This window comes from Myxocyprinus asiaticus, chromosome 46, assembly GCF_019703515.2.
Source record: "Myxocyprinus asiaticus isolate MX2 ecotype Aquarium Trade chromosome 46, UBuf_Myxa_2, whole genome shotgun sequence".
NCBI lineage: Eukaryota > Metazoa > Chordata > Actinopteri > Cypriniformes > Catostomidae > Myxocyprinus > Myxocyprinus asiaticus.
The window spans coordinates 20,891,211-20,905,856 of record NC_059389.1 but is presented as its reverse complement, the minus strand read 5'-3'; the positions used below and the strand labels follow the sequence as shown (position 1 = coordinate 20,905,856).

General features: G+C 35.4%; 1 protein-coding gene across 1 annotated transcript in view; it reads right to left on the bottom strand.

The window, feature by feature from the left end:
- Window positions 1-311: 311 nt before the first annotated feature.
- LOC127436150 (talin-2) overlaps window positions 312-14,646 on the bottom strand; it is a 224,534-nt gene continuing 210,199 nt past the window's right edge. The window contains exons 52-57 of the mRNA XM_051690104.1: window positions 12,679-12,803; window positions 6,871-6,996; window positions 6,720-6,782; window positions 6,370-6,552; window positions 5,909-6,034; window positions 312-818 (exon numbers count right to left, since the gene is read on the bottom strand). Of these exons, the coding sequence (XP_051546064.1) occupies window positions 690-818; window positions 5,909-6,034; window positions 6,370-6,552; window positions 6,720-6,782; window positions 6,871-6,996; window positions 12,679-12,803 (752 nt within the window). The 3' untranslated portion in view covers window positions 312-689. The remainder of the gene's footprint in view (window positions 819-5,908; window positions 6,035-6,369; window positions 6,553-6,719; window positions 6,783-6,870; window positions 6,997-12,678; window positions 12,804-14,646) is intronic.

Genomic DNA, 14,646 nt, shown 5'->3' with positions numbered 1-14,646 from the left:
CATGGATGATTGTTGGTGCCAGATGGGCTGGTTTGAGTATTTCTGTAACTGCTGATCTCCTGGGATTTTCACGCACAACACTCTAGAGTTTACTCTGAATGGTGCAAAAAACTAAAAACAGTTTTGAGCGGCAGTTCTGCAAATGGAAACGCATTGTTGATGAGAGAGGTCAACAGAGAATGGCCAGACTGGCTCAAACTGACAAAGTATATGGTAACTCAGAAAACCGCTCTGTACAATTGTGGTGAGAAGAATAGCATCTCGGAATGCTATTCTAAGATGCGGGTTGGCGCTATTTTGGTGGTACGAGGGGGACCTACACAATATTAGGCAGGTGGTTTTAATGTTGTGGCTGATCGGTGTATACACACAGACACGCAAACACACATCCAAAACTTCTAACAAGTGCTTTAAACCTTAATACATGGCTAAAAAACAAGAAAGTAACAGAATAGCCCTATGTAAGAAGAGCAAACATTCACACAAACACATCCGCCATTTGTGAGGCAAGCAGCCAATCAGTGGTGCAAGTCCCATGCTTTTGTGAGTGGAAAGCCAATCATATTTAACTAATGCCAGCTGATATCAAAGCAACCAATCACGTGTGATTTCTCCACCCCTCTATGCAATCGTTGTTAACAATCATGACTCGAAGCAGGTATCACATCCAATGACTGTGTGAGAAGCGTTCAGCTCTGGTCTTCTCGCAGTTCGCTGGGCAGGAACTTGTATTGCTGCTGTCGGATGTGGGCCAACTTCTTCCGTGCTTCCTCTAACTCCCTCTCCTTTCGTAACATCTCCTCCTGTGCTGCAATGATCTGGGAATAGTGCAAAACAAACAGTCACTCAAAGGTCTGCATTCATAAAACACAAGGAATTTCTTTGTTTGCAAAACAATTAGTTGTTAACTGTATACAATAGTTTTATGGATGATTTTTCATTGAAAAAGCTAGCAAAAAAAATTGAAAGCGACAATTCACATAAAAGAATGGTTGAACGAACAATTTACACAAATTCATTCTGCTTATATTTCTGTCAATTGTATATAAAACCATTATAACATAAATTGATGCACTTATGTCCATGCTACAATTAACGTAAAAACAGTTTTATGAAGAATGATTTCATAGCAAATCATTCGTAAGACCATTCTTGGGTTAATTGTCGCATAGAATTGATTGCGATATTTTACGTTATAATTGTTTTGCAAACGATTTACAAGGAAATTCGTTCTGCTCATATTTTGGTATAAGTTGTTCGTAACACCATTATTACATAAACGGTCATTCTTTTTTCCATGCAACAATTTACGTAAGAACTGTTTTATGAAGAATGGATTTTACATACTCTATGAATGGTTTTTGCAATGATAAATAATTCGTACAACCATTCTTTGGTTAACCCTTTATGCTTGGATAACTGCAATCTTGACCAACACAAAATAGGTATCATTTTAAAGCTTAGAAGCTGTACTTTACAATGCATGTAGGCATAATGACCAAAACTGAACAAGTGCTTTGAAATTTGCAGACAAATCAGAAGTGTTCCATTTTGATAATCTATTAATAATTATGCACTGCACATATTATTGTAATCAATAAAAACATCAAACTGATCAAATAGCCATGTGTCATATGTCGTTGGAAAGCTCTCAAAGAGTAGAATACAACCAGCCCATTTGCTTTGCTCACAGAAAAAATATAGCAGGTAATAGCTATTTAAGTTTCATGTGAACTTCACGAAAAATAAACAGAAAATAAAATATCACATATTATTACTTAGAGGAGGCATTATCTTTAAAAACAAGCCCACACACAACATAATCAGATGCAAAGATCATTAAATAATCCACACGAAGCACAATGTGCCCACAGCACATAATGTGCTATCTGTCTAGAAACACGTTGGCTTTCCTGGATCAGATAATTTAATCTGAAATGATATAGTACGTTGTCCAGCAACATGGAATGCTAAACCAAAACGTATTAGGATTCAGATCACTGCATCCAGAGGTGGAAGTTATCCAAATTTGGGCAGAGAGGATCGTTCACTAATTACATTTGGCCACCAGGTGATGGCGCCAAGTACATGACACAGACTCACTGATGCAGACACAGAGTCAAATGGTACTCATTGTGTAAAATCTCATTACTAAAATCATGTCTCCATGCTATGCATACCTTTAGTCATTGTTGTATTTGCATGTGTAATTAGTTCTTATGTATAATTATGTTTTATTTGTTTGGAGATGATTTTGGACACTTGTAGATGTTTTTGGACACTAGGATAAATTATTTTTGTAATGCTTTAAATTTTGTAATACAAAATTTTACTCAGTTACAGGTGACATGATTGGGAACAAAACAAAAGCAGTTTTCCAGAGCTACCTTATTTACACCCTGAGCAGTGGCGGGCCGTGCATTATAAGTCCAGGCCTTCAGTGTGATTCAAGCCATTAAGAAAACAGTTTCACAATGAATAAGACACCCTATACCTTTGGGCATCATACATTATATCGCAGCTAACTAATAATACCAATTGACATTTTAAAAACACGTCCATGCATGAAAGCCAGAATTTGAAACGATACTTAATGCTCAAGCAAGCCTAATTTTAACCGCAGCATGACTGTTTTGTGAAATGAACGTCTCCCGAACAGACATTAAAAAATCATAATTTTTCATATGAATCTACCAAGAAGTTCTATAATTCCCGGAAAAATCTAATAATATTTGCGATTTAAATGTTGCTTGCAATAAATTTCATTTTGTCAGGGTACACGGTTATGCTGCGTTCCATTCAAGCTGGATGTGGGATATTCCTACTTGATATCTCCAACCATAAATGCATTCCATTCCCCGATATTTGGAACTGCAACGCTCCCGTTAGCTTAGCAGGGGTTTGACTCTCATTAGAGATGTCTCCTAGTAACCCAGCTGATAAACAATGCTGCAGCTCTAGAATTGTGCTTCAGGTGTACGATTATCAAAAGAGACTATAATGTTTTATACACCTGTTTCTGCAGGCATTTGTTAAAGAAGCTTTAATATCATGAAATGTGGAAATGAACTCATTTATCAATATTACTTAATAAAGTGAATGTTTGAGTTGAGAATTTCTGCATGAGCTTCAAAGTTGTAATTCCGACTTCAAGATGCATTCCATTGCACTTTTCCTAGTAGGAAGTTGTAAAATCTGACTTTCCAAGTTGAATGGAACACAGCACTAGTTTTCAAAACTTGATCCGACACTGAATGCTCAAGATATATAATGTAAAATCTGAAAAATAAGAAAAAAAGTAATTTTTGTAGCTCAAGTTTTTTTTGTGATTTTTCAGCAGTTTCTTAAGATCATCTCATAATCTATATCATTAAAACATTTGAAAAGTTTTCTTTAAAATGATACCAAACCCTTTTTTTTTATTTATTTATTTTTTTTTTACAAAATGTTTTTTACATACAAATGTTTTTTTGCAAAGATAAATCATTTGTAAAACCATTTTCAGGTTAAATGCAGTGTTGAATTGATTGATATTTTAAGTAATAATGATTTTCACTAACAATTTAAATTTAATCTGGTCATATTTTTGCATGAAATGTTATTTTTTTTATTTTTATTTTTGAAATTTTTATCCCCTTTTCTCCCAATTTGGAATGCCCAACTCCCACTACTTAGTAGGTCCTCGTGGTGGCGCGGTTACTCGCATCAATCCGGGTGGCGGAGGACAAGTCTCAGTTGCCTCCGTTTCTGAGGCCGTCAATCTGCGCATCTTATCACGTGGCTCGTCGTGCATAACACCGCAGAGACTCCCAGCATGTGGAGGCTCATGCTACTCTCCACGATCCACGCACAACTTACCACACGCCCCACTGAGCGCAAGAACCACTAATCGTGACCACGAGGAGGTTACCCCACGTGACTCTACCCTCCCTAGCAACCGGGCCAATTTGGTTGCTTAGGAGACCTGGCTGGAGTCGCTCAGCATGCCCTGGATTCAAACTCACGACTCCTGTGGTGTTTGTCAGCATCAATACTCGCTCTTTTGTATGAAATGTTACAATTTATGCAAAAATGGTTTTATGAAGAATGTTTTTTGTACAAATAGCTTTTCAATGATAAATCATTAGTAAAAACCATTCTTAGGTTAATTGTAACATTAAACTGAATGCGACATTTGACAAAATAACAATTTAGGAACAATTTACTCAAAAATTTGTTCAGCTGAAATTTCTGTGTAAATTGTCCATAAAACCCTTATTGCGTAAATTGACGCATTTATATCAACGCTACAATTTATGTAATATTTGTTTTAAATTTTTTTTTTTTTTTTTTTTTTTTTTTTTACAAAGAACGGTTTTTACCATACAAATGGATTTTACAATGATAAATCATTCGTACAACAATTTACGAATTAATGCTTAAATATTAAATTAGTTCTGCTCATATTTCTGCATGAAATGTTACAATTTACTCAAAAATAATTTTATGAAGAATGTTTTTTATACAAATGGCTTTTCAGTGATGAATCATTAGTTAAACCATTCTTAGGTTAATTGTAGCAATTTTACTTGTTCTCAAATTACTATGTAAATTGTCCATAAAATCCTTATTACATAAATTGACACATTTATATCAACGCTACAATTTACGTAATAATTGTTTTACGAAGAATGTTTTTTACATACAAATGGTTTTTGCAATTAAAAATAATTAGTAAAACCATTCTTAGGTTAAACGTAGCATTGCATTGAATGTGATATTTTACAAAATAATGGTTTTACAGACAGTTTACTCAAAAATTTATTCTGCCCAAATTTCTGTGTAAATTGTCCATAAAACACTTATTACGTAAATTAATGCATTTATTTCAACATTACAATTTACGTAACGATTGTTTTATAAAGTTTTAACTTTAGAATGGTTTTTGCAATGATAAATCATTTGTAAAACCATTCTTAGGTTACTGTAGCATTGAATTACATTTTATATTTTACAAACAATTTACTCAGAAATTCGTTCTGCTTATATTTCTCTGTAAATCATTCAATGTAAATCAATGACTTTGATCAATTTACGCAGAAATTCATGAATGAAGCCCAATGTTTGTACTTAACACCTTTTTTAAATCTACAAACTGAACTCCGATCAGCCCTCTGTGTATGCTTTCAAGCTAGTTTGCTAAGGTAAAAACAGCCAAATCGTTTGTGGCATAACCGTACATAAATTACGTATTATAACTGAAAATCCCAAAGTATTTTTGTTCCTTCTGGTGCTGTCTTGGTGAGAGAGAGAAACAGCTTCATATTCTTTAGTGAATCTTGTCATTTTTGCATTCTGCACTGCAAAAAAGTAAGACTTTGTCCAGTGTGGATCTGCAACAGGCACCCAGTTATTTTCCAAAGACAGGAACGTTTTTGTGGATTCAAGGAATGGAACAGATGGATCAAGTCCTGGCCTTCTGAAGAGGGACTTACTCAGTGAGAAATGCTTTTTGCTGTGTTGGCCATAATGCCTGAGTGCATGCAAAGACACACGCAATCCACTAAATGGGCTTTCTTAAATGTTAAGAATATCTTCACAAGATGATGACATGAAGGCATTCTGGGAGGAAGGAAGCTTTGAATAGGCAGACAAGCAGTCTTTAATTAACGTGCATCTGGCCTGAGATGAAACTGGAAAATAAGATTTTTTGCAGAGTAAGCGGACCCGTGTAAAATGCCAGCTGTGGATGCCTGGTACAAAACCACAGTCTTTAAATCCCACTGATGTCTTTGTAGATCAAAAATAAAGTTCTTTTAAATTAGTTATTTTAATTAAAAACATTTTGGAAGTAAAAGAATTGTCATTTTATGTGGGAACTGAAGTGTTAGCTCAGAATGTGAATAAAGTACATGGGAAGAAGTCTCACCTGAGCGATTCCTCCGACAAATTTCGTTTTGACCACGACGCTGTCGTCTTCGGCTTTATCAAAGGCTGCTTTCTGTGCCGCCTTCACTAAGTTGTCAGATGCTCGCTTGACTGCGTTACCAGCAGCCTGTGCAAAAACAATGTTTTTTTTCTTTAAGTAAATACTGTGTGCGCCACTAGCATCACCTAAAGCAATTGCAAAAACAATGACTGTTTTCGCAAATACGCCTCCCGTCAGCCATTGGTTAATGGCGATAACCTCATACACTATTAGCAAATATCTGGCAATTAATCAGATATATTGATCTACCACTACAACTTGCACTATTGTACAATGGACGAGACTCAGTTGAACTCTATGCCAATACTGAATATAATTAAAATAAACATTGGATAACATCTATACGCTGATGTCTCTCTTTTTGATTTCGTTTTAAACCTTAAGTTGTGTTTTTGTCTAACCTGTAGTCTCCTCATGGCCTCCGAGTCCTGATCAGCTTTGACCTTGCAGGCCACCAGCAGCTGAGCCGTGGAAGCCGCCACCTGTTTAGCTGAAGAAATGAGCTTCTCCTCACTGGCGTGACCCTGAACCGAAGCGTTAGCAGCCTCACACAGGTTACTTGTGGCGGCCGCTACCATCCGGGCCTGAAAGTGGGAAGAAATACTAATTACTAGATAATCTGTTCTTAAGCTATTGTGATTTTTACACAGTCCCGCTTGAGTTACGCAAGCTTAAGTGTCTCGCTTAAGTGCACAATGGTGATAGATCATTAAGCAACCCTTTCAAAAAGATAAAGGACAAATAAACTCACAGCTGATATCAGACCCTGGGACCACTGGCCGTCATCTACTGCATTGGCCGGGATGGAGCCCACCTTTATAAATATCACAAAGATGAAACATGAGAATAATATATAATGAACAACAACAACAACAACAACAAAGAACTCATGGATTTAGTACCTTGCCCTGTGCTATGAGCTCTCTCTGAGCGGCTGATGCAGATTTGACCAGTGCACTGGTTGCCGCTGCAATGGATTTGGCAGCTTCCAGGATCTGCTCCTCAAAGTCCAAAGACTCATCAGCCTGCTGCAAACATAACAGGAAAAGTAAATGAATAAATATGAAGTTTCATCCTTGCTAACAGGTTGGCATGAAAGTTGAATCCAGGAGGGAAATTTTGCAAGGATTTCTTTCCATTAATCAAACTCCAGTCTTCTGCATGATTCATGATTATAGGTAGAGATACATTCCACTATACTGACAAGAGGCCTCTTTCATGAAACCTGAGCAGTACAAATTTCTGCGTAAATCATTCGTAAAACCACTGAATTGAATGTGACAATTTACGCAAGAATGGTTTTTAATGAATGATTTACACAAAGATTCATTCTGCTCGTGTTTCATAAAGGCCTAAACATTACGTACAGTATATGTTCAGAATGGCATACAACCATACTACTCATATTGTGTTTGTAGTATGCATGTAAACTGTGTGGCGTATGCTAATTGTCTGGTAACACTTTACAATAAGGTTCCATTTGTTAACATTAATGCATTGGGTATCATGAACTAACAATGAACAATATGTTTTTAACAGCATTTATTAATATTTGTTCATTCTAGTTAATAAAAATACAATTGTTCATTGTTAGTTCATGTTAGTTGGTAGTGCAGTAAAGTGATAGTTCACCCAAAAATGAAAATTCTCTCATCATTTACTCACCCTCATACCATCCCAGATGTGTATGACTTTTTTTCTTCTTCTGAACATAAATGAAGATTTTTAGAAGAATATCTCAACTCTGTAGGTCCATACAACACAAATGAATGGTGGCTAGATCTTTGAAGGTACAAAAAGCATATAAAGGCAGCATAAAAGCAATCCACACAACATCAGTGGTTAAACCCATGTCTTCAGAAGCAATATGATAGGTGTGGGTGAGAAACAGATAAATATTTAAGTCCTTTTTTACTATAAATATCCACTTTCACTTTCACTTCTTTATTTGTGTTTCGCAATTCACATTATCTGTCCATATAGCCACCTACTGGGCAGGGAGAAGAATTTATAGTAAAAAAAACGACTAAATATTGATCTGTCTCTCACCCACACCTATCATATTGCTTCTGAAGACATGGATTTAACCACTGAAGTCGTGTGGATTACTTTTATGCTGCCTTTATGTGATGTTTGGAGCTTCAAATTTCTGTCCATCATTCACTTATATTGTGAGGACGTACAGAGCTGAAATATTCTTCTAAAAATCTTAATTTGTGTAAAGCAGAGGAAAGAAAGTCATACACATCTGGGATGACATGAGGGTGAGTAAATGATACGATAATTTTCACTTTTGGGTGAACTATCCCTTTAACTAATGTTAACATATACAACTTTATGTTGACATTTACATTAACAAAGATTAATAAATTCTGTAAAAGTATTGTTCAAAACAACAAAGTTTAACAAATGGAATCTTATTGCAAATTGTTATCAATTTTCTATATGCATGGAACATGTCACTCTGAGTGCAGTGAAGGTTGAGTGCATTGTGCTGTGGGACACATTCCACGCAGTGTAGTCTGGTTGTATACTACACATTTTTGGAAACACAGGGGGCTGTGCATACTGTGCACAGTATACTGCAAAAATAATACAAGTAGTATGGTAACAGGCTATTCTGAACACTAACTGACTGAATACTGCGCAGTATACATTTTATTCTGCCTTCTATTTTTAAAATGCATTCACTTTTTCACTTCTATTTTCACTTCTATTCTCCAATAAACTTTTCAAACAGTGATATGCTACATTGTCACATGATGAAGTTATGTTATGAAGTATGAGAGTGGTATGGCCCAGTGCACCATACAAGCTAGAACCGCTACTGATTCTAGTAGTACTGTATGCCATACTGAACATAGCCATGACTAAAGGAAAAAGGTGAGATTTAGCTTTGACAAAGTGATATGAGAGTGACATCTTGTGGCACTGAGGTGCAATAATAGCTCAGGTTCACACTGAATCAACAACATCAAAGTAAATAACACAATTCAATAGGATCTAAGCCACACCCTTGCATCCCACCTTTACAAATAAGTCACAAAAGCGCACACACATTCATGAACACAGTCTGGAGACAGAGCAGAACACTGTAGGAATATGTTTGATATATAGTTGGACAGAATAACAACCTAATATATCAAACATATCAAACAGAGCCCTGCAGAAATAATTCCAAGTCTACCTCACCTCCAAAATATGGGGGAAGAGAGGAGAGGAGAGAAGAGCAGGGGAGGAGAGAGGCAGAGAAAGGATAAGAGGGTAGGTGGGGTTTGTTTTAAGGCATCATATAGGGGTGCTCTCAGCATGAAGGCTGTTCCAAAAGCTGGGTACTTTAATTATGTTCCCTATCAAGACATCACGTTTGGGCATCGTCTGTATCCTTACCCTGGAAGACAATCCAAGAATGTACTGTGATACTGATACTGTAATGTATTGATAATTATTATTTTTTTAAATAATAGAAAACTGACTATTTTCCCCAAAATGTATGTGTGCTCTGTCTATTTATGCTCAGTGTATCAGACGGTCTTCTTTCGTCACCTGTATTGAAATCAGTTGCGAGTAGGGATGAGACAATATATCGAATTTCGAAATATTGTGAACCATCTCGAGGCAAAATTCAATATTTCGGAATTTGCAACATTGTTGTCTGTTCATGTTATTATATATGAAATGACCCGTCAAACATCAAAATCTCTTTTTCTACCCTATTTACAGGGTTTGCACAAAGTGCTTTAAGTGCTTAAATTGAGCTTTTAAACATTTAAGAACTATAATACCTGGAAAGTTAACTTGTTTTGTTGGAAAGTGCTCAAAAGTGCTTGAAATAAAAAAAAATAAAAAAAAGGAAATTTCTTCCTTGTAATGTGTGTCCATCAAAGATGATTGATCAAAAAGTAAAAATAAACAATTTTGATCACACATAGCACGGATACGGTAAATAAACTGTGTGACTCCACTCCCGTTAATGTGCACTTAACCGCACGTGCCAGAGTTGCTGCCTATGAAGAGTGTTCCCTCTTATGGGGCTCCATTTCAGCTAGGATGCAGCCATGGAAGGCAGCTGCCTATGTAGTCAGGAGACAGATAACTAGGTTTTGGAACAGAGCCGTGGAGAGATGAGAGGAGGAAAAGAAGAGGAGGACACAGGACAGGAGAGGGGAGAGAAAATGAAAAGAGACGAGAGAATAATTAGAACATACTGGGATAGCAGGGTCAAAGACAAGGATGGATAGACGAGGGAGGTCTAAAGAGAAAGTGAGTGATAAAGATTTATTAGAGAGAACGGCAAAGGACACTCCAGGGGTTATATTAAGCACCAATGCCTCCGTATCCTGACATGAACTTTCAAACGATGGATGGATGTATGTATGGATGCTGTCAATCGATAGCCACTATACTCTGAGAGTCATCATCTGAATATTACCAATATAACACACCAAAATGAGCTATTCTAATGACGTCTGCACCCTGAGCAATAACTCAAACTCCAGTCAGTAACTTTATCTTGAGCAATGCAATATCAAGAGCTTTATGAATATCTGTGGAAATATGTGTCCTTGCCCTGAAACAATAATACAATGTTATTAGAGATGTTATTTCTCCGTAGTCTTAGGCCTGTGGCTGATAGGATCATTTCTTGCCAGTAAATTTGAGTTTGCTTTGTGATTTTGCTATTGAAAAGTCATTGATACACCCAACAGGGAAGACAGTTTTTTACTTTGAGTGGCTAAATGTGAATGGATGTTTTAGGAGTGAAAAGCATCAGTGACAGCTAAGCTATAACACAGATGGATGGAATAATAAAGGAGTGTTTCCAAAATGTGCTGACCTTCTTTTTTGAGATGAATTTCAAACTGACAAAAAGTTCAGCGCACTCTAAAACTAACTTTAACATGAAAAACAGACACTTTATAAAGATTCTTCAAAATGTTTCACGTTTTCTTGGGAACAGTGCTTTAATTGGTTATCATTTTACAATATTTTCCTGTGTCCTCAATGTCACTTTTTCATCCTGTAAAGGTTTGTGATATCCCTTTATTCTATTTATTTATTGTGATATCCCTTTAACTAACAAAAGTCTTCCTTTATGACATAATCCTCCAGAAAGTGACATAATTTTTGGAAGGCAAACAACAGCAAAAATATGAGTATATATACTGTATACAGTATATATATATATAAATTAGGGCTGAGATATTTAACATGTTAATTTCTGCGAATAATAGTTTACTGTTTAAAGCATAAAAAAATAAAATAATGCAATTAATGCAGTATCTGTTTTGTCCACACTTCCTGTGGCTAAAATGGCCATATATAAATTTCCAGTAAGTACAAGCTCGACTAGACTGCACATCCTAGCACAGAAACTGATTGGGTGGAGCAATGGATGCTCATTCATTATGCACGACAAATGTCCCGGGCATAATAAACAAGGGAGTAGATTTACTGTATGAAGAATGTAGACTTCATCCGCAAGCGGCGAGCCAGGTATGGGAGAGATACGGGCAAGCTGCCAATTTCTTTGCATTGCCCGAAAACGCTCACTCATTGTCATCTGAACCAGTGTCAAAAGCAAAACCGCACAAGAGAGACCCAGCATGTGTATACTTCAGCAAATTAAACTTCAGCATTCAATATGTTTTATATCTGTGTGTATAGTGACTTATAATCCATTGGCAAATGCACAATATAAAGCTATAAAGCTTGATATAAATTGAACCTGGACAATTTATCCTTTTATTTAAGTCCATTGAAAACAGCATATTTTTATACCTTTAAAAATGTGTCTAATTAACTCTACAAGCAAAACACTGAACATTTTAACATCCATTTAAATCATTAAAATAAATGATGACTAACCAATTTCTTGAAAGTTCTTTGAGACAAATAAAGTAAATATATTTATGATTATATTTTAATGTGTGTTTTAATGTACCATGATTAATCATTTAATTAGTGTGATTAATTAGTAAACATTTTGTAATCGATTCACAGCACTAATATATATATATATATATATATATATATACACACATACACACACACACAGTATATATACATATAGTAATTAATTTGATGATTTGTATCTCTTTAAAACTTTCTCTCACTAACTAATTTTAGCTTTTTATTTCCATCCTTTTAGGCTCCATCCTGTTCATTTTTCTATATTTCTATTTATGCTATAATTAAATTTAAGGCACTTAAATTAAGTTTAAGTGCCTGAGCTTGACCAAAGCATATTTCTGAATTTCTCTTTTTTTTTTAATGAATACTTCTAAGTTACAGATGCCATTGTAGAAATTCAGATATGATTAATTTAATCCAGTGTAAATGTCCCAAAACAGGACAGTTTCTAGAATAATGCTGCCTTTATAAAATTACTGGAGTCTCCATCTTATGAGACTGCTCGTGATTTCATAAATATTTATGACTCAAAATTACAATTCAATTCTTTAGAAGTAAGCATCTTTAAAATGCAAGATACATAAATACATAAAATGTATATGCTTCCCAAAGACAACAAAAGATACAATCCTAAAGTCTTAAAATGACTACCTCCCCCTTACCAAAAAAAAAAAAAAAAAAAACAGGAATGGAACATTCCAGCTGCCTTTAATGGAATTCATTTGACACAGTTCTTTTGTGGCTGTGTGCTGGGGAGTCTGGATACAGTGTGGTGTTAATGGAAGATAGATGAATACCTTTGGCTTTGTTCTGGGTTTCAGCTGCTCTAGTTTCTTGGCGGCAGCCTCAATTGATGCAGCGGCACCCAGAAGCTCCGTCTCTGCTATCACTGTAGGGTCTTCCGGGTCCACCCACTCCGAACCTAAGATGAGAGACAAACCCAGTCAATATGACCCACATTCACAATACACTCACCACATGCTTAATGCAGACATGTGGAAAAGGTGATCATATTTATTAATGTACTTTATTAATATCAGTGACATATCTTAATGAAGAAAGCATGCAAGGAGATGGGGATTCAAACTAAAGACCAACTACAGTATAAGGAGAAAATTGAACATGCCAACCATAATTTTAAAATCCACATTTACAACAGTTACTATTAATAATTTAAGAGTGAATTTCACCAAACATGTCAAGAACATGTCAAAGTCATATTTCACCATGAAATCAACAGAAAAAGAAATAATATTAAAAGATAATGACAGAAAATTATTATTGAAAAAAACGTATGCCCTAAATATATTGAAAGAAATAAGATTATCTGTAGGACAATGAAGATTTTTTGATTGCGACTTGTTTTTTGACTGTTACTTAATTTTTTTTAATATGCCCCTTCCCAATTCTCCTCAAGGCATGGTCACATTTACCTTTCAACGGTGAAATTCCGTGGGTGGAAACCAGCAAAAAAGTGATTGCCAAGCAGCCTCTTTTTAATTCTGCACTTTATACTCCGTGAGAGTGGTTAAAAACAAACTTGCCGCTAAAGTGATATCCTTATCCATTGTGAATATTCAGTGTAGCTGTGTACGAAGAACTGCCCACACTGGTCACTGCCAAAACAAGCAACTTCCTTTTGGTCAACGTGGCGAAGAAAAATCTTCACCACCAGAATTTGCATTGAGATGACTGTAATTTGTCCACGGAATTTTGCCGCGCAAAGGTAAATATGACCGTGCCTTTACCGCAAAGCGAAAAAACAAAAACAAAACAAAAATCATTATCATTACTGTAATTTTGCAAAAAATATTTATACAAATAAATATATAATTGTAATATATAAATAAATAATGAATATGAGAATGAATATATATATATTAAAAAAATATATATATATTTAAAATTAGATTTTAAAAAAAAAATACATTTTTAAAAAGTAACGTCAAAATGTACAACAGTAATAAATATTCTCAGGGGAAATGTCATAAAAAATAATGTCAAAATGCAAAAATAAATAAAGAAATAAAATCTTGATAGTACAAAATATGATTCACTTTTTATTCTTTGGATTTTGGTAGAATAAAATAATTTGTAAAGTGGAGTGGTGGTGGCGTAGTGGGCTAAAGCACAGAACTAATAAGCAGAAGATTGCCGGTTTGATCCGCACAGCCACCACCATTGTGTCCCAGTAATAAGTGCACTGTAAGTCACTTTGGATAAATGTAAATAATGTAAGATGATTTCAGAATGCTTCTGTAATTTTGATTAATTTTTTTTATTTTTTATTAAAGTACCCCAGTTTCGTGCCAGTAACAATAAGTTATTCGGTGAAAACTATCGTTATCACGGTAAGGTTTTCATAACAGCTTTAACAGCCAATTGCCAGTTTATTACACTCACAATCATTCATTAATTTCCTAAATACTCACATGCATTTGGCATTAATGGCCATTCATAGAGCAAATGTGCTAAAATACATTTTCCTTCACCAGCTTTAAACTGGCACTAAAATATGTCTGTTTTTTTCTTCTTTAAACAGCTTGTGAAAACAGATGGAGAAAATGTGTTTGAGGATTATGTTAAACCTGAGGGAATTCAATTCTACCTTCTCTCTTTTCCCTCACTCCATCACTCCCTCTGTCTGTATGTGTGTGTGTCTCCATACCAGTCAAATACTCAAGTTAGTGTGTGTGGCCTGATATAAGAGAACAACAACACTGTGTGCATGATACTCACCTCCATCTGTGGCAGAGAAGGAAGAA